Raw genomic sequence first — 25,484 nt, 5'->3', positions numbered from 1 at the left:
TGGCTCACATCTGTAATCCCAGCACTTTGGGAGGCTAAGGCGGGCAGATCACCTGAGGTCAGGAGTTTGAGACCAGCCTGGCCAACATGGTGAAACCTCGCCTCTAAAAATACAAAAATCAGTCAGGCGTGGTGATGGGCCCCCGTAATCCCAGCTGCTCGGGAGGCTGAGGCAGAAGAATCACCTGAACCCGGGAGGCAGAGGTAGCAGTGAGTCAAGATCGTACCACTGCACTCCAGCCTGGATGACATAGTGACTCCCTTTCAAAAAAAAAAAAAAAAATTGCAAGGAGCTTACAAAATGGTGTAGTTACAGTTTGGACTAACATTCTCCAGTCTGTTTCTCCCCCTCTCCCTGGAAATGACCTGGGCCACCGCCTGTCCCTCAATGCCTCTACTGTCCCCTCAGGATGATCACAAATTAACCTTGGAAGAACTGAGCACCAAGTACTCTGTGGACCTGACAAAGGTGAGTAAGAAGCTCCCTGAGGAGGCAGAGAGTCTCCAACTTCAACTGTGAGGCTGCCAGGACAAAAGCTGAACTAGGAATCCAGCCCCCTAACTTCAAGTCCAATGTTTCCACCCCTCACCCTCTGCCTGGCCACGTTCCATGGACACTACCTGGAAAAAGCTAAAAATGGTAACTACCTCCAAAGAGAGTTTAGGACTAGATAAGAGAATAAGAATGCTTTAGGGCAGTGCTGGTCAAACGTCTTATCCTTAGGTCTCCTTTACACTCTTAGAATTTATCTAGGACTGCAAAGATCTTGTGCTTATGTGGCTTACGTCTGTCTATATTTACCATATTAGAAATTAAAATTGACAGTTTTAAAATGTATTTCTCAATTCATTTAAAAATAACAAAAACAATATCATATATTCATATATAATATGTTTTGACAAATAGCTGTATTTTTCAAAACAAAAAAATTAGCAGCATCTTACATTTTTGCAAACTTCTTCAATGTCTTGCTTTTTAATGGAAGATAGCTGGATTCTCAAATATTTTCCGTATAAAATCTGTTGGATGTTATCAGTTGGCCTTCAGAAAATTCCACTATATACTCTTAAGAAAATGAGAGTAAAAAAAGGCAAACAATGATTTAGTATTACTATGAAAATTGACCTTGTGGACCCCCTGAAACGGTCTTGGGGCCCCTTGGGTGTTTCAGGCAGAGGTTGGGGAGTGGCTGATGGGGACTGGCAGGTTCTAGTATCATTTTCATTAACAGGAAAAAGCATATAAGCTTGTGCACAAGAGTGGAATGAGAATCTATGCATTCATGTTTTTTGTTGGTGTTCTTTTTTATTTATATTTTTTAAAACTTTATGGGCCAGGTGCCATGGCTCACACCTGTAATCCAAGGCAGGCAGATCACTTGAGGTTAGGAGTTCAAGACCAGCCTGGCCAACATGGTGAAACCCCATCTCTACTCAAAATACAAAAATTATCCAGGCATAGTGGCACACAACTGTAATCTCAGTTACTTGGGAGGCTGAGGCAGGAGAATCACTTGAACGCAGGAGAATCACTTGAACCCAGGAGATAGAGGTTGCAGTAAGCCAAGATCACGCCATTGCACTCCAGCCTGGGTGACAGAGCGAGACTCTGTCTCAAAAAAAAAAAAATGGATATGTAGATGTACATATTTATGGTATACATGTAATATTCTGATATAAGGATACAATGTGTAATGATCAAATCAGGGTATTTAGGATAACCTCAAATATTTATCATTTCTTTGCATGGGAACATTCCAAAGCCACTCCTCTAATTATTTTGATATCTATAATAAATTATTAACTATAGTTGTCCTACTGTGCTACCAAACACTAGATCTTATTCCCTCTAAGTTGGAGAGTCAAAGTGTGGGTGTTAATATGTTATCAACATTAAGTATTATATTTCATCATGACATTAGCCCTGCACATTATAATTATCTGTATGTATTTATCTCCCCACTGGAGCACCTTAAGGGTGGGGACCATTCTTACTCAAGTTGGTATCCTCAGCACCTAGGACCCAAGATAGGTTCTCAAGTTCATAAAGGTTTGTGAATCAATCCATAAACAAAAACTTTCGTATGTGAGCACGCTAAATGACATCCCTCCTCTAATGCAAATTTTAAAACCTCACCTTATCTAGGAAGAACTTCCAGACTGACCTTCCGAAAGTGTCTCTAGTCTCTAGACCCGTCCTGGGGCTCCAAATGTCAGGTTCCCCTTTGTAATGGCTGTTCCTCTTTTCACAGCTCTCTATCCAACCCTATTTCTTCTCTACACAGGGCCATAGCCACCAAATGGCAAAGGAAATCCTGACTCGAAATGGACCCAATACCCTTACCCCACCCCCCACCACTCCAGAATGGGTCAAATTCTGTAAGCAACTGTTTGGAGGCTTCTCCCTCCTACTATGGACTGGGGCCATTCTCTGCTTTGTGGCCTACAGCATCCAGATATATTTCAATGAGGAGCCTGCAAAAGACAACGTGAGTCTGTTCAGCTACTACTAGCCAGCCCTATCTCTGCTCAGCCCCAGACACTCTTGCTCAGCAGTCTAGCACTCCTGAAGTCCTCTGGCCCAAATCCCTAACAACATTATTACATTAATGTAATAATGTAATAAATGTACATTAATTGTAAATGTAATTGATTGTAATTAATTGCAATGTAATTCATTAATTACATTGATTGCAATGTAATTAAGTGTGCATTATATAATGCACATATAAAATATAATTAAGTGTGCATTAATATAATAAATGTACATTACATAATAATGTAATAAATGTACATTAATGTAATAAACCAAAATCCCTAATACGCCCAGCACTTTCTAAGTGCCATCTTGGTTCCTCTCACCTTTTATCTAAAAAGCTTCTGGTCCAGTTCCTTGAGATGCACAATGTCGCCGAAAAACTTGCTGTTCTTTGACGACCTTCCCAATTGATCCCCAAAGCACTTTGCAGTCCCTTTCTCTTCTCCACAATTTTAACCTCATCTCCTTCCTCCCAGCCTCCCTCACGATCTGCTCCCTCCATCCAGAAATTAGCCTTCCTGGAGAGAAAAATACAGGCCTTCTGTGACCAGGAATTTTGCTGATGGCTCACCATGGCTCAGGGTTCCTTCACCAGGAAGCCAAGTGTACTGGCCCCACCTCAGATTCTTCTCTATCCCTCTGCTCTCAACTCAGTCCTATGGTCTCTTACACCTGGTGAAACAGCCATGCCCCTTGCAAACTGATTTTCTGAGGATGAAGAGAAAGACAAGGCCCCACTGATAAATGCTTTCTTTCCCCACCCCCAGCTCTACCTGAGCATCGTACTCTCCGTCGTGGTCATCATCACCGGCTGCTTCTCCTATTATCAGGAGGCCAAGAGCTCCAGGATCATGGAGTCTTTTAAGAACATGGTGCCTCAGGTAGGATTGGAGTGGGAGGATCTAGTGGGACGAGGAGCAGGATATGGCCAAATACGCAATGATGAAGTCCCGTGGAAAATTATATCCTACGACGAGTGAGCTGAGTGAGGTTGGAGATGAGGAGGTCAAGGTACTCTATTAGTCCTTAAAAGTACCTGGAAAAGCTGTGAAACCCTGAGAAAGACATAACGTCATCTATGAAGTGGTCTGATCTAGAAGGCAGAATCTGAATCTGAAGAAGAAACACCATATAAACCCCGAATAAGAACATTCTATTTTTTTAAAGGGACAAGTGTTGGTGGGCCTGGGAGTGGGGTGAGGTGGAGGGGCTGGATTCTTCAAATGTCAGTGACCTCAAAGACAAAGAACAGCTGTGGGGATGTCCCAGATTAGACAGACCAGGCATCGTGGCTCATGCCTGTAATCCCAGCACTCTGGGAGGCTGAGGCAACAGGATTACCCAGGATTTTGAGACGCTATCTCTACAAAAATAAAATAAAATAAAATAGCTGGTCTACATCTATAGTCCAAGCTACACAGGCAGCTGAGGCGGGAGGATTACTTGAACCCAGAAATTTAAGTCTGCAGTGAACTATGACTAACCTGGGCAAGACCCTACCTCAAAAAAAAAAAAAAAAAAAGAGGCTGAAGAGGCATGACAACTATTCCGAGGGTGGTGTGGCTCCCGCCTGTAATCCCAGCCGTTTGGGGGAGGGAGGCAAGAGGACTGCTTGAGTCCAGGAGTTCAAGACAAGCCTGAGTAGTATAGTGAGACCTTATCTCTACAAAAAATTTAAAAATTAGCTGAGCGTGCCTATAGTGCCAGCTACTCAGGAGGCTGAGATGGGAGGATTGCTTGAGCACAGAAGGCAGAGATCACGTGCCTTTGCACTCCAGCCTGGTGACAGAGAGAGATGCTGTCTCAAAAAAAAAGACACAGACATGGCAACTAAATGCAATATCTAACCCTAGATCTGATTCTGTGCCAGAGGAGAAAATAATGCTTCTATTTTTACTTTTTATTTTGAGCTTTTATTTTAGGTTCGGGGATATAGGTGCAGGTTTGTTTTATAAGTAAACTGTGTGTCACAGGGAATTGGTGTACAAATCATTTCATCACCCAGGTAATAAGCAGAGTACCTGATAGGTAGTTTTTCTATCCTCACCCTCCTCCCACCCTCCACCCTCAAGTAGGTCTTGGTGTCTGTTGTTCTTCTTCTTTGTGTCTATATGTACTCAGTGTTTAGCTTCCAGTTATAAGTGAGAAGATAAGGTATTTGATTTTCTGTTCCTGTTAGTTTGCTTAGGACAATGTCCTCCAGCTCCACTGAAAATAATGCTTTAAAGGATGTATTGGGTCCACTGACAAAACTGGCATGCTGACAGATTAATACAGTAGATTAAAGTTATCAATGTGAAACTTACTGAAATTGATAACTACATTGTGGTTATTTAAGATAATATCTTAATTCTTAGGAAATACACATGAAGTTTTTAGGATAAAAGATCATGATGTAGGTAACTTACCCTCAAGTAGTTCAGGAAAAGAGTATATACACACACACACACACACACACACACACACACAGGGGGGGAGAGAGAGAGAGAGAGAGAGGATGAAAACAAATGACAGAGTAACTGGGGTGAAATGTTAATAGGTGAATCTGGATAAAGGTTATGTAGGTGTTCTTGGTACTATTTTTATTCTTGCAACTTTTCTGAAAGTTTAAAATTATTTTCAAGTTAAATGTTTTTTAAAGGTACTTGGAAAGAATACAACGGTAAACAGAGGTTCCTAGGCACAGGGCTGGAAACTTGCAAAGGAATAGTCTCCACATTTTCCCAAGAATATGATCATGTTCCAGTAGTATAGCCCAGGATTTCCTTCTCTCTTTGGTATCACTTAATTCCTTCCTTGGGTAAGAGATCTGGGACAACGTGTTTGGGCAGTTTTGGAGACTAGGAGTTTAGAGAAGGTCAGTTAGCTTTTGCTACCTAACAAGCTACCCCAAAACTTAGTAGCTTAAAATAGCAAACTCCTATTTCTTATAATTCTGTGGTTGTGCTGTTGTTCTGATCTAAGCTGACCTCAGCTGGGGTTGGATGGTCTTAGATGACCTCATTCACATGTCTGGGCCCTCAGCTAAGATGACTGAGACAGTTGGAGCCTTTTTCTTCGTGATCTCTCTTTTTACAGAGAGGTTAGCTTGGGCTTGTTCGTATGGTGGCAGAGGATTCTCAGAAACAGGAATGCAAGCCCCAGCATGAAAGCACTTTTCTTTTTATTTTTTGAGACAAGGTCTCACTTCTCAGACTGAAGTGTAGTGACATGATCATGGCTCACTGCAGCCTTAACCTTCTGGGCTCAAACGATCCTCCAACTTTAGCCTCCCAAACAGCTGGGACTACAGATGCATGCCACCACACTTGCCTAATTTTTTTTCATTTTTTGTAGAGACAAGGTCTCACTATATTGCCCAGTCTGGTCTTAAACTCCTGGGTTCAAGCAGTCCTCCTACCTTGGCCTCCCAGTGTGCTAGGATTATAGGTGTGAGCCACCAGTCCCAGCCTGAAAGCACTTTTTAAACTCTTCTCTCCATCACATTCATTCTATGGGCCAAAGCAAGTCACATGGCCAAGCCCAGGTTTAGGGGTAGAGAGATAGACTCCACCTCTTAACGGGAAGAGCGTCAAAGTCACATTGCAAAGGGCCCTGCAAACAGCATCATGGGAATTTGCAATCTACCAAAGACACCTTCAAGAATGATGTGGTGAGTGATACTAAGAAACGGGAGTAAGGAGGAAGGAGACCAGTAACAGCAGGTTTTAGGCTAAGAACGGGATGGGGGAAGCCAACAGTTTTGGAAATGATCCTGCACTATCCTCCCACAGCAAGCTCTGGTAATTCGAGAAGGAGAGAAAATGCAAATTAATGTACAAGAGGTGGTATTGGGGGACCTGGTGGAAATCAAGGGTGGAGACCGAGTCCCTGCTGACCTCCGGCTTATCTCTGCACAAGGATGTAAGGTAAGGGGATGCAGAAAGCTATGTGAGGCACCCAAGCATGATCTCATGGCAAGGTAGACACCTGTGCTGTTAGAGAAAGTATAAGCTTATTACTCAGAATCTTGAGAAGTTACAAGTGCAGATTTGATGTTAGAGACAATAGACGTTGTGTAAATGTGTTTCTCTCTGTCTGTCAATGATGACGTTGGTCACCAGATGAAGACATGCTATCTTTGTAAATAAATCTGCCTTTTTTCCTATGCTTACCTTACAACCCATCCCCTCTCCCATCCCAGGTGGACAACTCATCCTTGACTGGGGAGTCAGAACCCCAGACACGCTCCCCTGACTTCACCCATGAGAACCCTCTGGAGACCCGAAACATCTGCTTCTTTTCTACCAACTGTGTGGAAGGTGAATATCAAATCATAAGTAGCGTAGATTCAAAAGCAGACACCAAAACATAAAGATTTGAATAACTGTCTTCTAAAGGTAGCGGGGTAGGTAAGAGCCAGTAGCAGTCAAGCTTCTCCATCACTCATGAGCTGTATGACCTCTGGTGAAAGGTCAAGGCCATCATTTCCACATTTGCACAATGATGACAGTAAAAGTCGTTACTCCATAGATTTTTGTGTGAATTGAGATAATATATGTAAAATGCCCAGCACAAGGCCTAATACATTGTAAGTGACCTACAATTATTAGCTATTATTTTAGCTTGTAAATGGACGATGCTCTATAAGCTGAAAATGGCACAGAAGGGAGGAAAATTGTTCAGCCCTGCTAAGTCATTCTTCTCCTAAGGTAAACCCTAACTTCTAACTATTCCCCTATCCAAGAGAAGATATTGGCATTGGAAACTTGAATTACCAGAGGTGCCGCCACTTAGACTTTACCACTTAAACTTTCGCTTTGCTCCTAGAATCTAGGAATCCTTGAACTGGGAGACACTTCTGGCAAAGTGGTCATAAAAAGGGACTGAACATCATTCTGTCAATTTCTCCTTTGCCCTTTTCCCTTAAAGAGGCCTGAAGATTCCATGGAGCACACTTGAAAACCATTATTCATGCTTAAGAACAAATGTTTAGTTATCTAAAAATAGTTCTTTTGTTTGTTTTGTGTTTTTTTGAGACGGAGTCTCTCTGTCGCCCAGGCTGGAATGCAGTGGTGTGATCTCAGCTCACTGCAACCTCTACCTCCCAGGTTCAAGCAATTATTCTGCCTCAGCCTTCTAAGTAGCTGGGATTACAGGTGCCCACCACCATGCCCAGCTATTTTTTGTATTTTTAGTAGAGATGGGGTTTCACCATGTTGGCCAGGCTGGTCTCGAACTCCTGACCTCAAGTGATCTGCCTGCCTCGGCCTCCCAAAGTGCTGAGATTACAGGCATGAGCCACCATGCCCAGCCTAGAAATAGTTATTTTTTAATTGAATGCATAGTATTTGTTAAATGTTATAAATATTATCTCTAATTCTCACAATGTGCACAATACCAGATATTATCCCTATTTTACACATGGCAGACTAAGGTTCAAAGAAATTAAGCACCATATCCAAGAGTACAGCTTAATAGAAAGGAGGCGTGTCAGGGATTCTAATGTAGGTCTGTCTCCATAGCTCATGCTTCTTCCACAGTCCCTACTCTGTACTGAAAGATTGCTATTTAATTTGAAAATACCTTTAAGAAGAAGAGTCATGTTAAGACAGAATAGACTATGAGAAAGAATCCAACTAGAAAATAATATACATATATTAAAAGTGTTTTAAAATTGATTGGACAGAAGCAAGTTAGCAAGCTTTCCCCCAAAACACTAGATATCTACTATTAGATTTTAGGAAAAAATTAGCCCAAATTTATCCTTACAAAGGAGGGTTTTCATCAACTAAGTACATGTTCAGATAAAGCGTATGGAGGAAAGTGGGTGGTGGCATTTCGACTGGGAAGCAAGGGTCTGTTTAGATAGAAAATGGTTTTGTAGGAGACTAACAAAACCCAAGATGTGGCGAAGAAGGTGGAGCTAGGTTGAAGGAGCTGGGCCGAAGGACTTTCAGTTGAGGAATTTCTCAGCAACTCTCATGCATCTTCAAGGGAGCCCAGGCTATTTCTCTGGCAATATATGGAAGGTGTATGAAGGAGCCAGTCTGGCCTGGGGTGCCGGATGCTTGGCTTTCTCAGCCTTCCCCGAGGTTGACATCAACCCATCCCCTTCTCTAGACACACTGAGATTAATTATTAAACCCCGTTTCTCCAATTGTGAGGAAACCATAGCAGAAGGAATAAAACGGAAGAACTAGACTAAACCATGACACAAAATATATGTAGGTGACACCATACTCTACCCACCCTCCCCCACCCGACCCAAAATAGAAAACTCCTCAGCATCTCTCAAGTATTTCAGCATCTTCATTCCACAGGACCAAATATATGCCATTGGCAACCAGTTTGAAGCCCATCTATAGAATGCCTCGGCCTGGAAACCTTTTCAGGATTCCTCTTCCACATAAACACTGACCTGACCTGTCTGCTCCTTGAGTAGTACCCTGCTCTCAGACTCATACAGCTAAAGACAACCTTAGAAAATGGAGACCACCACGGGCAACAATGTTCATGGGCGCTCCCAGATTAGAGCTGCCCCTACTAAGTCACAAGTATGATTCTATGTTGGTCCTACTGGAATCCCTAAGTTCATCTAAATGATGAGAAGAAAGAAACTAATTTTCGAGTGCCTATGATGTGCCTAACCTTCTTCTGGACTCTTAAAAGTAGTTTAGTAAGTGTTTTCATTCCATTTTAAAGATGAGGAAGCTTGACTCTCAGAGTTTAAGTAATTTGCCCCATTGAAAAGAGCTAGTAATTTAGAAAGCTGAACTTCCAGCCCTGAGTCTTTCTGCTTTTAAAATAAATGCAGTTTCGGTGATATGCTGCCTGTCTGAGTGATTCTGACTCTGGTTTTAATGGTAGAAATTTCAGTCATTATGGTAAAGCAGGAAGAATTACTTTAAGAAAAAAATTTTGTCGTGCCCCTCATTTCAAGGTGAGTAGCCTGCATCATGTGTGTGTAAAGCCAAACATGACGTCCAAGCTGCCCTTCTGACTGGGGCGGTGCTGGTGGAGAGGAAAGAGGGACCTCATAAGCACAGAAGCCCAGCTGTTATGGCCCATGCTACCCAGCAGAGGTCAGACTGGCTCCAGCCAGCAAAGCAGGGAGGGGGTGCAGGTTAGAGCAGGATTTCTCAACCACTCACATTTGGAGCTGGATAATTCTTTGTTGTGTGGGACAGGAGGGCTGTCCTGTGCATGGTAGGATGTTTAGTAGCATCCCTGGCCTCTACCCACCGCATGCCAGTAGCAGTCTTCTCCCACCCCAGTTGTGGCAACCAAAAATGTTTCTAAGCATTGCCAAATGTCCCCGGGGAAGGGGGTTGGTGGGTAGGTATTGCCTCCAGTTGAGAACCACTGGGTTAGGGGATAAGGGGATGTTGGAACATAGGGCTCCATCAGAAGGGTAACCACTATTCCTGGGATCTAGAAACTCCTTAGCTGCTGAGGAAAATATAAGAACTATATAGGCAATAGAAGATACTCAGATTAAGTATAATAAAGGCCTTCTTGACAGTGAAGGCAATTAGGCAATAAAATTGGATGTTTCAGGAGAACTGTGAGACCTCTTCAGAGATTTTTCAGACTAGAAGACCTTTATTTGTATAAACTAAATATGAGGAGAGTAGAACATAATGACCTCTCAGAGGGCCTTGAGTCTCCACTTCGTTTTTGACCATTGACAGCTTCCTCTTTGTAGGAACCAAACCAAACAGCTCCCTCAATTCAGACTTGGCATGTCTTGGGTGACCATCTCTGATGGAAAAAAAAGAAACAGCTTTTTTTTTTTCCTACACTCACACTGAACACAGGACACTTCTGTGTCCAACATGTAGACAGTTCTCCCCACCAACAACCAGTTCTCCAAAGGACGATGATTGGGTGTCCTATAATTCAATTCAGTTCTGACACAATCCACCTGGAGATAGCATCAGATCCCACACGTTAGGGCTCAGCCCCACAAGACAGTCCCTAACTCTAGACACCAATCGCAAGTCCTAGGTTCTGGCCTGGCTGTAAATTGGGGTTCCCACGACTCCCTCCTCAGGTTTGATTAATTTGCTAGAATGGCTCACAGAACTCAGGGAAACACCTTACTTAGGTTTACCCATTATTATAAAGGATATTACAAGGATACAGATGAGCAGTCATATGGAAGAGATGCATAGTGCAAGGCACGTGGGAAGGGGCATGGAGGAGCATCCGTGCCACATCCTGTCCAGGCTGCTCTCCAGTAACCCTCCACATGGTCACACATGTAGACATTTTCCAAACCCAGTCCTGTGGGGTTTTTAATGGATGTTTCATTACATAGGTATAATCGATTACATTATTGGCCATTGGTGATCAACTCAACCTTCATCCCTCCTCCCCTCCAAAGAGGTCAGGCCATGAACTGCAAGTTCCAACTCTCTAATCACATGGTTATCTGCCCTGGCGACCAGCCCCATCCTGTGGCTATCCAGGAAGCCACAAAGAGTCACCTCATTAGAACAAAGATACTTCTATCACCCAGGAAACTCCAAGGCATTTAAGAGTTCTACGTCCAGATGCTCCTATCATTCAAGAAATTACAAAGGTCTTAGGAGCTCTGTGTCCAGAACTGGGTCAGAGACCAAATATTAGAACAAAAGATTCTCCTAGCACCCTTATCTTCAAGGGTTTTAGAAGTTCTATGTCAGGAAGTGGGGGCAGAGACCAATATCTATACTTCTTATCACAACATCACATTGCCCTCTCCTGCTTCATCCACAGGAACCGCCCAGGGTATTGTGATTGCTACGGGTGACTCTACAGTGATGGGCAGAATTGCCTCCCTGACGTCAGGCCTGGAGGTTGGCCAGACACCTATTGCTGCTGAGATCCAACACTTCATCCATCTGATCACTGTGGTGGCCGTCTTCCTTGGTGTCACTTTTTTTGTGCTGTCACTTCTCTTGGGCTATGGCTGGCTGGAGGCTATCATTTTTCTCATTGGCATCATTGTGGCCAATGTGCCTGAGGGGCTGTTGGCCACGGTCACTGTGAGTAGACAGGGTGGAAAATGGCCGCAGGGCAGACAAATCACCCCAGGGAAAAGGGATCACTAGCATCTCTTTTGTCATCGAACCTCTCAAGTGCAGAGTCTTCCTGATATGTACCTAGGTATCAGGAATAATTTAGTTCTCAATATTACACTGACTCCTTCTGCCCATATATTTTGGTGCCTTCTCTTTCCTCAATGAGAGAGGAAGCAAGTTTCAATGGAAAATGCATTGGATTATCAGTCACTGAGAGTGAGTTCTAGTATTGGCTAAATCACTTAACATCTCCAGACCTTAATTTATTCATCAGTTTATAGAGGAAGATTAATTTAGAATTATAGAATCTTACAGGAAAGGACTTCAAAGATCATATAAATTCAATCTTTCAACCAATGCTGAATATCCTCTATAAAACCCATGGGAGATGATTATTATTTCTAGTCCACCCCTTTCTGTCTCAATTCATTTCATTGTTGGCTTGCTCTATTTAAATTTCATTGTGTTAAGCAGAACTATAAATCCCTGTTTGTCCTAAGTTTCCCAGCTGAAGAAACAAAATAAGTCAATTCTTTCTCTTCTACAGACTAGCCCTTTAGATTTTTGATGGTAGCCATTATGTCCCCTCAAACTCTTGTGGTAGCAGGTGAAATAATCCCTCTTCCCTTAGCCATTCTTCCTATGACATGGTCTGTAGGCCACCTGTCTTGATGATCACCTGTTGAGGGTATACTCTAGTTTGTCAATATTCTTAAAAGAGAAATGAGAATAATACTTGGGGTGTGTTTGGACTAGCACAAAAATGTAGGGTCTAGTGATATTATGTAAATAAATTATAACCCCTAATCCTATTATTAGAAGTCCATACTTAACATAACCACAGCCTAAGAATTCATTAGCTTTTAAAACAATCTTGCCTCACACTTGACTTACATTGCCTTCACGATCAACAAAAGTCTTTTCATTTAAATGATTTTTCAAGTCCTTTTCAATGCTGTGATATTATTGTTATCTCCTCCACATTCTTTGTTTAAACTATTGGTCCAACACCCCCTCTTATACCATCACCTAGCATCTTATACCATCATAAAAGATTAGCTATCTATGTGGTCCCTGGAAAGATTGGACTTAAAAGAGGTGGGGCCTAAACTTGAATGAAAAAGAGATTGCTGAATAGAAAAGATGCAAGGATCCTGAGGGAGAGGAATATTCCAGGGGGGAATAAAGAGGATCCTTGTCTATGATACCCTAGTAAAGAAATACGCTCTTTTTTGGCCAGACACAGTGGCTCACATCTGTAATCCCAGCACTTTGGGAGGCCAAGGCGCACAGATCACTTGAGCCCAGGAGTTCGAGACCAGCCTGGCCAACCTGGTGAAACCCTATCTCTACTAAAAATACAAAAATTAACTGGACATGGTGGTGCATGTCTGTAGTCCCAGTTACTCGGGAGGCTGAGGCAGAAGAATCGCTTTAACCTGGGAGATGGAGGTTGCAGTTAGCCGAGATCACTCTGCACTCCAGTCTGGGCAACACAGAGCGAGACTCTGTCTCAAAAACAAAAACAGAAAAAGACATTTTTTAAAAAATGCACTATTTTTTGAAACTCTTACCATAAAGCACAAACCACAATCACTTTCTTAATTCCTTTACCACAGCCAGAAATGAAATGTTTAAAGAGTAGGTGGGAACAAAAGGGAAATAAGTACAAAAAATTAAAATAGCATTTAAAAATGATCAAACGTCCACAATGCAAAGTGGTGTGAGTATTCCATCTCCTGTGTGTATTCTCTCCTCTCTTCTTGGCTTTAGGTGTGCCTGACCCTCACAGCCAAGCGTATGGCGCGGAAGAACTGCCTGGTGAAGAACCTGGAGGCGGTGGAGACGCTGGGCTCCACATCCACCATCTGCTCAGACAAGACGGGCACCCTCACCCAGAACCGCATGACCGTCGCCCACATGTGGTTTGATATGACCGTGTATGAGGCTGACACCACCGAAGAACAGACTGGTGACTAGTGGTATTGGTGGAAGAAGAGTGGAGGGATTTGGGGGATGTGATGAGTGAGCTGAGAGAGAATGGTGAGTCCAGACAGAGAGGAGGGAGCCTGAAAGTAGAGTGAAGAAGAGGGAGGTGTGAAGGAAAGAAACACTGCTCCTGTGAAGTATCTGGGTGCCAAAGAGGATGTGAATAACTGCTTGCTTAAAATTCTCATTCCCTGCTCACAGTTCTTCTTTTCTTTCTCCCTAGGAAAAACATTTGCCAAGAGCTCTGATACCTGGTTTATCCTGGCCCAAATCGCTGGCCTCTGCAACCGGGCTGACTTTAAGGCCAATCAGGAGATCCTGCCCATTGCTAAGGTGTCAGGCCCAAAGGGGAAGAGGGTACCTCAGTGTCCAGGATATAACCTGCCCTCTCCCAAAAAATCCTCTCCTGGAGCTCAGTAATTTCACCCCAGGTACCCGCCCTCCCCCATTTGTCCGCTTTCCATGTTGCCACAGGTATGCCTCATGCCCAAGGTGGCATGCCCCTGGGGCTTACTATACAAACCCCATCCTGGCAGAGAGCCACAACGGGTGATGCTTCTGAGTCAGCCCTCCTCAAGTTCATCGAGCAGTCTTACAGCTCTGTGGCGGAGATGAGAGAGAAAAACCCCAAGGTGGCAGAGATTCCCTTTAATTCCACCAACAAGTACCAGGTACAGAACCCACAAAGGTAGGAGAATGCTGGTGGGGGATGGGCTCATCACTGGAGCAAGGGGAGCTTTGCCTCTGCCTTCAACTTCACCTCTGAGCAGTGGAGGAGCTCAGTAGAACCTGCATCCCAATTAACAGAAGACTCACATCAAGAGAACCTGACAAACAGGTAAAGAGAGGTGAAACAGGTGATAAAGGAAGAGGCATCAGTCAGTCCTATGCAGAGCTCTGAGCTGTGCCACTTGGGGAAAAAGCGAGTCATAAAATGCTCTCTGAAATGTCTGTAGATAGCAGAAGCTGGTTGATGAAAGTCATGTTGGAGTCACATGCAGCTGTTAGGGGGCCCCTCTGTGTCTACTGGGAGATTTGCCACTGCAGAATTAGGTTGCATTTGCAAGACACTTTATTTCGTTAGCCATCAAGTATTTCCTTTCACCCCACACTTGACTTGCAGTTCTAGTGGCTGTCAGTGGGTAGGCGATCAGGGGTCTCTGCCTCTGTTGGCACCTGACCCTCTCCCTTGTGTGTCTTGTATCTTCTTTTCTGATAAGAATGCAAATCATATTAGATTAGGGCCTCCCCTACTTCTATGTAACCTTAACTAATTACATGTGTTCATGTGCGTGAAGTTTTTCATTTCCCAGGAACATTTTGGTCCACTCTCCAGGGAGGAGTGGACGAGAGCAGGGGAAGTGCTGAGTGAGAGACTGTGGAGGGACAGGAAAGAGAGTCTTTCTCTCCCAAGTAGAATCTGGGCAGACTGAAGAGAGGGTTACAGTAGGATGCAGGAACAGTGGCATTATCAGAACTGGAGCTTTGCCAGGCACGAACTGAGTTCCACGGGGCAATCAAGATTTGCTTAGGGAAGTAGATTCTTCGACTCCATGCATTACTGAAAAGGCCAGACATTCAGGTGTTGGGAAAACGTGTCAGAGAAAATGACAACGAGACTCCCAAGTCAGCCGGTATCTTTTTTTTTTTTTTTAGACAGAGTTTTGCTCTTGTTGCCCAGGCTGGAGTGCAATGGCGCGATCTTGGCTCACTGCAACCTCCATCTCCCGGGTTCAAGCGATTCTCCTGCCTCAGCCTCCGGGTAGCTAGGATTACAGGCATGTGCCACCACCACGCCCAGCTAATTTTTTATACTTTTAGTAGAGATGAGATTTTATCATGTTGGCTATGCTGGTCTCGAACTCCTGACCTCAGGTATCCAGCCGCCACAGCCTCCCAAAGTGCTAGGATTACACGTGTGATCCACCGTGCCTGGCCTCTATATAAATTTTTTTAAACTGAATTGCTCATAGTTTTACACTGAACACTGAGCAAGTAAGGGTTAAATAGATCTATCCTTTTCTGTCTCAACTGGTTTTTAGTCAGTGTAATAAAATAGGTCTTTTAGGCCCAAATGGCAAACTTATTCCCATCTTTTTCTGATGTTTAGTGGCCTCACTAGTCAGACAGGAATTCTGTGGCTTGGCAGGGCCTTTGACGGCAGCATAGCCTCTAACTGGAAAGAATTAGGTACCTCTCCTTCCATGTGATTCAAAATAAAAGCAAAAAATATTCACAACATATGTTGGCGCATCCAACAAATAGTGACTTTCTCCCAGATGACTATGTTGGTGCCTCTTCTGAGCTACTGAACATGTGGCTCAAATGGCAGACTTGTCCTCAGTGGTTCACCAAGTGTGACAGACTGTCCCACTGGCCACCAAGCTCTGGCAGGCACTTGCTCTGGGAGGCCCTCAGTTTGTGCCTTCCTTAGCTTGCCCTAACGGTGGAGACTCCAGTCTTTGCAAGAGACATCTCAGACTGCTGGTGGTTTGCAGAGCTTGGTCTGTTTCCCTCTGAGATAAAAAGGAAACGAAGAAGATGCTGTGTTCCAGCATTTCCAGACTTTTCCCTCCGTCTCTTTTATTTGTAATTTTCTATCAACATGTGATTTTCTTCCGTGACCAAATTACTAATAGGTCTTGCCTTTACCTCCTGGGCCCTTCACTTATTCAACACATTTTACTGAGCACTTAGAAAACTGAGCTCTTTAAACCTTTTCCAGCTTTCTGCTTAAGTGAGTTACGGTTCTTCCTCTTAATTGCTTAAGCATATTTTGAATGTAACTGAACAAACTAACAGAACAGTTGTAACCACGTTTTGTGCACTGGTTTCCCACCCTGCTTACTGTACTGTGGGCAGTACAGTCTGGCCTCCTCTGCACTCCCACTGTTCCTTTCAATGCGTCGATTTTGTTCTCAACAGGCGACCTAGCGGGCATTTCCTGTCCATCACAAGAGGAACCCCATGGAGAGCTCCTTTTCATACATCAGAGATCAAAAGGAAATGCAAAACCCACATTTCTCTCTCCTTGCTGTGGGTCGTCCCCTCGGGTTCATTTCATGAATGTGCCCTTTCCCTCCCTCACCACAGCCACAAGGATCCCCATGCCCAGCCATACTAGCTAGCCCCTCTCAGGAGACTTCTCATGCTTTTAGGAGACAGAGGCCCAGGCACTAGAATGACTAACTTATTTTTGGATTGTACTTCACAGTTGTCAAAGTATTTTCTACACTATCTCTTATAAAAACCCAATGAAGGGCCACGTGTGGTGGTTCATGCCTGTAATCCCAGCAGTTTGGGAGGCCAATGTGGGCAGATCACCTGAGGTCAGGAGTTCAAGACCAGCCTGACCAACATGGTGAAACCCCCGTCTCTGCGAAAAATGCAAACAATCAGCCCAGCATAGTGGCGGTGCCTGTACTCCCAGCTACTCAGGAGGCTGAAGCAGGAGAATCACTTGAACCCAGAGGCAGAGGTTGCTGTGAGCTGAGATCACACCACTGCACTCCAGCCTGGGTGACAGAGTAAGACTCCGTCTTCAAACACAAAAACGAAACACAACAAAAAACCCCAGGAAGGAGGCCAGGCAGACACTTTTATGTTTCGTCGAAGGAACTAAGATTTTGCAAGGTTAAATGAACTGATCTGAGGCCATAATGCATTCTTGCTGGCCCCAGAACATAGGTCTTTGGACTTTTTTTTTTTTTTTTTTTTTTTTTGAGGTAGAATCTGGCTCTGTCACCCAGGCTGGAGTGCAATAGTGCAATCTTGGCTCACTGCAACCTCTGCCTCCAGGGTTCCAGCGATTCTCCTGCCTCAGCCTCCCAAGTGGCTGGGATTACAGGCACATACCACCATGCCCAGCTAATTTTTGTATTTTTAGTAGAGACGGGGCTTTGCCATGCTGGCCAGGCTAGTCTTGAATGCCTGACCCTCAAGCAATCCACCCGCCTCAGCCTCCCAAAGTGCTGGGATTACAGGCATGAGCCACTACGCCTGGCCTTCAGACTCTTTTTCTTTCCTGTCTACTCTGCTTTCTTTCTTTGCCAGTCCCACTATTTCTGCTCTCTCGCCATCCAGTTGGCAAGGAAGGATGCAGGGGGAAAGTGAGAGTGCCTGGTCCTGCCCCCAGGGAGCTTCCGGCTGAGAAGATAATAGAGATTCCTGTGCAAATAATACCAGGCTGCAGTTTCCTGGAAAAAGGAGGAGGAGTTGGGCTCAACCTGGGCGAGATGTGACTGGGGAGGGGAGGGAACAAAAGAAATGGGAGTATGAAACACGTTGTCTGTCTTTTTACCTTTGAAATCTTCCCCTTCTTTTTGCCGCTGATCCTTGTTCTCTCCTCCTGTCCCATCAGCGCTCCCTCTGCTCTCCCTAGATGTCCATCCACCTTCGGGAGGACAGCTCCCAGACCCACGTACTGATGATGAAGGGTGCTCCGGAGAGGATCTTGGAGTTTTGTTCTACTTTTCTTCTGAATGGGCAAGAGTACCCAATGAACGATGAAATGAAGGAAGCCTTCCAAAAGGCCTATTTAGAACTGGGAGGTCTTGGGGAACGTGTGCTAGGTGAGGAGCTGTAGGAGAATTTTTTAAAGAATGGCATCAAAATGGTTATTATCCGTGGGGTGAGAAATCAAGGATGTTGGGGTAAGCAGATAGGAATGTAGAGTGCTGGATGATACTGGTCCCTCCCTCTGTGTCTCTCCAGGCTTCTGCTTCTTGAATCTGCCTAGCAGCTTCTCCAAGGGATTCCCGTTTAATACAGATGAAATAAATTTCCCCATGGATAACCTTTGTTTTGTGGGCCTCATATCCATGATTGACCCTCCCCGAGCTGCCGTGCCTGATGCTGTGAGCAAGTGTCGTAGTGCAGGAATTAAGGTAAATAACTTGCCAGCCCAGGAGCCCCCCACCTGTCACAAGTTGGAGCATCTACTAGAAGGCCTTGCACAGAGTAGGTGCTCAATAATCTTAGTTTAATTGAGCCGATTTCTGTTTCCTTGGGCTTCTGATTTCTATTTAATAGTAAGTTTCCTCTCTAGTTAGAATTCCACTTGTATTGAACATTAGAATCACCAGGGAGCCTTTAAAAATTGGATGTCTGGGACACACCCCAGACTAATTTAATTAGAAACTCTCAGGATAGGATCCTGGCAACAGTGTTTTTAAAAACTTTCCTGGAGTTTCCAGTGAGCAGAGAAGTCTGAGAACCAGTGTCCAGCACAGTGCTGCTCAGACCAGCGTGCGTGCAGATCCCTCAGGGATCGTTCTGAAATGCATATCTGGCTTCAGAAGGTCCAGGAAAACCTGAGAGACTGCATTTTTGACAAGCTCCCAGGCGATGCTATTGCTGCTGGTCTGCAGACCACACTAGGAATAGCAAAGTGCTAGAAGACATTGTGTAAATGTGCTGCCGAGATGGGTGGTAAAAGGGTGAGGCTAGGAGGGCTGGGGCTCTGGACCAGGCAATAGTGAGAACGAGATATTGAGAGCTGAAGCATCTTCAATGGGTGTGAACAGCTGCCCTAAGAGGTATATGTCCAGGTGTAAAAACTGGAAACCAAAATTCGGTCCAACCGAGAGTGAAGTTCAGCTTCAGAACAAATCCAGAGGTAGAAAATCCTCTTTGGTCAGGTTGGGCCTTGAATTTCATGGAATGGCAGCAATAGAATTCTTCAAATTCTGAGATGTTCTGTGTCCCATGTTTCCTGGGTCAAATTCTAAGACTCATACACATCTTTACAGCTTAGATATAGACACCTTCCCTGCTCATACCTTACATTCTGGATTACCTGTATATTCTGGCTCCTAGGTTTGGGGGATTGGAGGTATTTAAGGAGAACTAGGTGCTCTCTGTTGGAACTGGCTCTATGTTAGACCTGTGACTGTTGGCAGTTTGTCTGGGGTCAGTCTGGGCCGTGTGTGCTGGGAGGGACTTGGGAACCTTGAGCAGTGAGTTCCAGGTAGTGATCATTCCTCCATTCCTTCATTCAGTAATTATTTGTTGATGGCTTACTACGTGCTAGGCATTGTGCTAGGGCAGGAAACTTTACAAGGAAGCCACCCTTGCAGAGCTCTCAGTCTACTGCGGGAGAGAGAGAAACAGGCAATCACCATACAGAGAAGTGTGGCAAGTGCTGAAATATGACAGGAATGGAATGCTATGAAAGCACATAGCCTGGGTATTCATCTTTGGGTAGAAATGGGACAGGACTAGGTACCAGGTATCCAAAACCAAGCTGAAACCAAGGGGCAGGGTGAGGCCACAGAAAGAAGAAAGGTAGAGTGAGAATTTCAATGCACTGGGCCTTAGATGAAATTTTGCTAGGCAGATGGATTATTCCAGACATTCCTTTATTACCACTTGTTCTATGTGTAGGTGTTTCTGCCTTTGCACTTAAGAAAGCAGAATAGCTTCTGGAGCAATTAAATGAAATTCTGAATATAGTCAAATCTCTGGCTTATTCCTGGTAAATCTAGGACCCAAATTGTCCTGTTTTATGGTCTCATGGTCTTGACCCACTCCCGAGGGTTGAAATCACAGTAGCATGGTTTTTGGTCTACACCACAAGTTCTTGGGAATGAGCAATTAAAATCCTTGTTGAAAAAAAGCAGTGGTCTGTCAGTTCTTAGAGGAGAAAGATGAAGGATCCAGGCTCTGAAGATGATTCTGCTCCTCTTCCCTCCCCTTCCCAACCCAGGTGATCATGGTGACAGGAGATCATCCCATTACAGCTAAGGCCATTGCCAAGGGTGTGGGCATCATCTCAGAAGGCACTGAGACGGCAGAGGAAGTTGCTGCCCGGCTTAAGATCCCTATTAGCAAGGTTGATGCCAGGTGAGATCACTAAAGAACTCAAGCTCTGCCATGTTCCCTCCATCCCCAGCCTGCCCCACCCAGAGGCCACTTTACTAAAGTTCTTGGAGTCTCCTTCAATAGGTAGGAAGCAAGATGAAGAAAGAAGTAAAGAGAGAAGTGGTTGACAAAAGTGTGGGGAGGGAATAGGATGTGTTAATTTGGGGACAATATAGGGCTAGGGACAAGTGAGGAGACTAGGTTGAAAGAAGAAGCAATGAAGCTATAGTCAAGATTGGCACCAAGACCCCTGGTGAATTCTCAACACCCAAAACTAGCCTTTTGAAATTATTTTCCCTCAGTGCTGCCAAAGCCATTGTGGTGCATGGTACAGAACTAAAGGACTTACAGTCACAGCAGCTTGATCAGATCCTCCAGAACCACACTGAGATTGTGTTTGCTCGGACCTCCCCTCAGCAGAAGCTCATCATTGTCGAGGGATGTCAGAGGCTGGTAAGGAAGGAAAAGGAGGCCCAAGGAAACTGGCAGAACTCCTGTGGCTTAGCCCAGTTCCAAACCAAGCAGAGGAACATATGGGCTGGGCTGGAGGAGACTCCAGAGAGTACCCATCTGGAACTTCCATGGTGGCCTTCAGTTTAGGGGCTCCCTGAAAGTTTAAATATCTCAGGAGGAGTGGGAGAAGAACAGGAGCCCTAGATCAAGCATGATTACATCAGGAAACGAGGGATGCAGAAATCATACTGATATTTGGGACTAGTTCTGGATCTGATGCAATAAATTTTTCACTCCCTCTGTCTGGACTTCCTCAGGGAGCCATTGTGGCCGTGACGGGTGATGGGGTGAACGACTCCCCTGCGCTGAAGAAGGCTGACATTGGCATTGCCATGGGCATCTCTGGCTCTGACGTCTCTAAGCAGGCAGCCGACATGATCCTGCTGGACGACAACTTTGCCTCCATCGTCACGGGGGTGGAGGAGGGTGAGGAGGCAGGGTGCCCAGGGTGGAGACTTCAACCTTGGACTCAGGTGGGGGTTGGTGTACATCCCCTCCTTCTGTTTTCCCATCATCCAACCTCCATGAGCCTGTACGGGCTCGGAAGAAAATCACTATAAGACAAAATTTTGCAAATTAGATCAGCTGGTACATCACTATCTGCACCGTTTGATGAGAGCAGAGAAAAGTCCACTTTATTCATTTTATTTTCCTATCAGGGAGACTGGGACTCTGGTATAACATAATATCTTCATTGTCCTCTCATTGGAATTCAAGTAGGCCCACAGCAAGTTCCAAGATGTAGCCACACCCCTGGAACTATTCCATGCGCTGCCATCTTTAGGAGGGTCTTCTAGGAACCTGTTGCCTAAATAGTGGTGACACATCAGGATCAGTTGGAGCTTGACCTATGAATTGACTGCATGAGCCCAATTACACACCCTCTGCCCCAGAGAATTGTGAAGAGCATGCCCTCCGGCAAACAGGAGAGCCCAAGGATTCTGCATTCCAGGTTCCCTGCTTTCTGCCTGGAGCTATCTTACTAAAACATATAGCAATCCACATCATAATAATGATTACCATTTTATTGAAACCTTGCACAATCCTGACACTTTGCTTGGTATTTTATATCCACTCAATTCGATAAGTTCGTTTGAACACTGATTATGTGGGAGGCACTATGCTTGATACTGGGGATACAACAGTAGGGAGAACAAAAGACACAAATCCCTGCCCTCATGTAACTTAATTTCTAGTGGGGATGACAGACAATCAAATAAGTAAATTATATAGTATGTTAAAAGAAGATAAGTGTCATGGGACAGACCAAGCAGAGAGTGCAGAGAGGGATTCGATCTTTGAAAAGGCAGTCAAGATGGATGCAGCAATCTTGCAAGGCAGGAGGAATGAAACTCACAGACGTGAGGGTGCCCAAGGTCACAGCTAGCTATGGCAGAAGATGGGATTTGAACGCAAGCCTGTCCCAAGCCCTGGCTCTTTCCATTTCAGCCTTAATCTTATAAAGGCTTTTATAGTGACATTCTCAAACATCGCAGGATTAACCAGGCCCAACCCTGCTAATTTTCAGAGATCAGATAACGTTAGCTAGGGTGAATCTAAGAACAAAGAGTACACAGACGGCATGGCTCCGATTAAAACGCACACAATTTTGAAACAATACTGGGACCCTAGAGGTCTAGGACTTCCAGACCCTTTCCTGGACTGTGACACTTCTTTGAGGTGGCCTGTCTGTCCTGGAGCTGGTATGAGGGAGGTGTGTTCTCCCAGGGCTTCTCACAGAAGGTTGACCATCCTCTCCAGGCCGCCTGATCTTTGACAACCTGAAGAAATCCATCATGTACACCCTGACCAGCAACATCCCTGAGATCACCCCCTTCCTGATGTTCATCATCCTCGGTATACCCCTGCCTCTGGGAACCATAACCATCCTCTGCATTGATCTCGGCACTGACATGGTAAGGGCCAAGCTGGTGAGCCAGAGATTCCCAGAATTCTGCCTCCTAAGCTCCCTTCTTTCTGCCTGGAGCTACCTTACTAAAACTCATGACAACCCACTTATGACCCAGCTCTCGCACCTCCTGTGAGATGGATTGAGGCTGCGTCAAGACAGAGGGGTAGAGCTCGAATTACTGCTGAGTTTCCTTCTGAACTTTGTGACCTCTGTCGTCCCCACCCTCCATCCTCCAGGTCCCTGCCATCTCCTTGGCTTATGAGTCAGCTGAAAGCGACATCATGAAGAGGCTTCCACGGAACCCAAAGACGGATAATCTGGTGAACCACCGTCTCATTGGCGTGGCCTATGGACAGATTGGTGCGCCCAGAGGAGTGAGGAGTGGAGGGAGCGGGGAGTGGTTGCCCCTGCCTGGCAACGTAAGCCATCTCAGTTTGGAAGTCAGGGAGATATTTTCTCAGCAACAAACTGTTCTAGGCCCTGAAAACACAAAGAACCACTCACCTCTGATCTGCCCTTGACTTAGAGTCCAGTACAAAAGGAACAAACATACATAAAATGATAGCATCTCCAAGTGCCAAGTAATGAGTATAGACAGAACATGCTACAGGATTACAAAGCAAGTAGGCTCACCATTATGAGGATAGCCAGAGAAGCCTTTTGCAGGAAATAGGACTCAAACTTGGTGTGGGAAAATGGGGCTTAGACTAGTAAATGTATGGTCAGGTGTGGGAGACCAAAGGAGTGGGGAATTTCATATGGCACAGTTAGAGAAGAGTGAATAAACCAGGTTGGTAGAACCCTTAGTCTTTATAAAGTAGTGAAAAATAAGGCTGTAGACATAGATATCACTTGTGTTGGGGTCAGCCTTGACAGACATTTGAGAGTCATTAGAAGTCTTTGTTCTTGAGTTTCCAAGTGCAATGGTATTTCAGAAAATAGGGTGAGCGATGAACAGAGTAAGATCCTGTCTCAAAAAAAAAAAAAAAAAAATTGGGAGAGGGAATCAGTGGCCTCTAAAGTCCTTTTTAGTTTTAAGATTATATGATTCAAAGCTGACTCTGGGTCAGAGTTTAGAAATAAATGTCAGGGCTTGAAGGAAAGTCCCACAGAGATGAGAGATGACAGGCTCAGGCGGCTGATGGCAAGACTCTTCCGCATTACTCTTCAGACACACACCAGCCCAGCCAGAAGCAAGTCCCAGCCCCCAGCCCTCCCCTGGCCTACCTTTTGGGGCCCTTCTCTGAACCAAGCTCCCCTGTCCTGCAACTCTGTCATTCACAGGGATGATCCAGGCTCTGGCTGGATTCTTTACCTACTTTGTAATCCTGGCTGAGAATGGTTTTAGGCCTGTTGATCTGCTGGGCATCCGCCTCCACTGGGAAGATAAATACTTGAATGACCTGGAGGACAGCTACGGACAGCAGTGGGTGAGTAGAAGGGATAAGGTAGGAGCTGAGACCAGTAAGAGTGAGAGTGACAGGGGAGAGTGGGTCTAGCAAATTTTTTAAGAGGGAAGAAGGGAAGCACCACACAAGCAGAGCTGATGGCTTTTCTTCAGTCCTGTATGAGCATTCTCACACTTGCCCTCAGTCTCCAGTCACAACAGCAAATCCTCTTCTGTTTAGCATAGGCTCGTTCCAGGTGGCCCCTCCTGTCTGTTGTCTGGCCCTGCCTGTCTAGGTCCTTTGGCTCCTTGAAGTCTTTGTCATATCAACTTTTCTGAGCCGGTTTCTGTTGTCCCAGGTTCTAACCATGATTGCCCCAGAAATAAATGCTGGGTCCTCTCCTGTTGTACTCTTCCTCCCTGACAGTTCAAATGATATGATTTAAAATTTGAGACCAGACGCGGTGGCTCACATCTGTAATCCCAGCACTTTGGGAGGCCGAGGCGGGTGGATCACCTGAGGTTGGGAGTCAAGACCAGTCTGACCAACATGGAGATACCCTATCTCTACTAAAAGTACAAAATTAGCCGGGCCTGGTGGCGTGTGCCTGTAATCCCAACCACTCAGAAGGCTGAGACAGGAGAATCACTTGAACCCGGGGGGCAAATGTTGCAGTGAGCCCAAATCATGCCATTGCACTCCATCCTGGACAACAAGAGTAAAACTCTGTCTCAAAAACTAACTAAATAAATAAATATAAATTCTGAAAACCAGCCGGGCACAGTGACTCACGCCTGTAATCCCAGCCCTTTGGGAGGCAGAGGTAGGTGGATTACGAGGTCAAGAGATCGAGACCATCCTGGCCAACATGAGGAAACCCCGTCTCTACTAAAAATACAAAAATTAGCTGGGGATGGTGGCGCATGCCTGTAATCCCAGCTACTCAGGAGGCTGAGGCAGGAGAATCGCTTGATCCCAGGAGGCAGAGATTGCAGTGAGCCGAGCTTATGCCACTGTACTTCAGCCTAGTGACAGAGCGAGACTCCATCTCAAAGAAAAAAAAACCTGAAAACCTAGTTTCTTTGTATATCCCTTCCTAATCATTCTAAACCTTTTTAACCTAGAGGATACCTCTCTATAGTTGTCTTTTCTTTCTTTTTTTTTTTTTTGAGACGGAGTCTTGCTCTGTCGCCGGGGCTGGAGTACAGTGGCCGGATCTCAGCTCACTGCAAGCTC

The 25,484-nt window shown here is 45.0% G+C and overlaps 1 protein-coding gene across 1 annotated transcript in view; it reads left to right on the top strand.

Annotated features, from left to right (window-relative positions):
- The window catches only part of ATP1A4 (ATPase, Na+/K+ transporting, alpha 4 polypeptide), a 36,189-nt gene that overhangs the window by 1,686 nt on the left and 9,019 nt on the right, over window positions 1-25,484 (top strand). Inside the window, exons 2-18 of the mRNA XM_011970394.1 lie at window positions 409-468; window positions 2,285-2,488; window positions 3,306-3,419; window positions 6,312-6,446; window positions 6,722-6,839; window positions 11,281-11,549; window positions 13,359-13,557; window positions 13,798-13,907; window positions 14,111-14,245; window positions 17,956-18,145; window positions 18,288-18,460; window positions 20,281-20,417; window positions 20,738-20,888; window positions 21,206-21,374; window positions 22,710-22,864; window positions 23,097-23,220; window positions 24,145-24,290. Coding sequence (XP_011825784.1) covers window positions 409-468; window positions 2,285-2,488; window positions 3,306-3,419; window positions 6,312-6,446; window positions 6,722-6,839; window positions 11,281-11,549; window positions 13,359-13,557; window positions 13,798-13,907; window positions 14,111-14,245; window positions 17,956-18,145; window positions 18,288-18,460; window positions 20,281-20,417; window positions 20,738-20,888; window positions 21,206-21,374; window positions 22,710-22,864; window positions 23,097-23,220; window positions 24,145-24,290 — 2,589 coding nt within the window. The remainder of the gene's footprint in view (window positions 1-408; window positions 469-2,284; window positions 2,489-3,305; window positions 3,420-6,311; window positions 6,447-6,721; window positions 6,840-11,280; window positions 11,550-13,358; window positions 13,558-13,797; window positions 13,908-14,110; window positions 14,246-17,955; window positions 18,146-18,287; window positions 18,461-20,280; window positions 20,418-20,737; window positions 20,889-21,205; window positions 21,375-22,709; window positions 22,865-23,096; window positions 23,221-24,144; window positions 24,291-25,484) is intronic.

Source organism: Mandrillus leucophaeus, unplaced genomic scaffold (genome assembly GCF_000951045.1).
Source record: "Mandrillus leucophaeus isolate KB7577 unplaced genomic scaffold, Mleu.le_1.0 Scaffold947, whole genome shotgun sequence".
Classification (NCBI taxonomy): domain Eukaryota; kingdom Metazoa; phylum Chordata; class Mammalia; order Primates; family Cercopithecidae; genus Mandrillus; species Mandrillus leucophaeus.
Note: the sequence above shows the minus strand (reverse complement) of the source record. Positions and strands in the feature narration are given on the sequence as shown.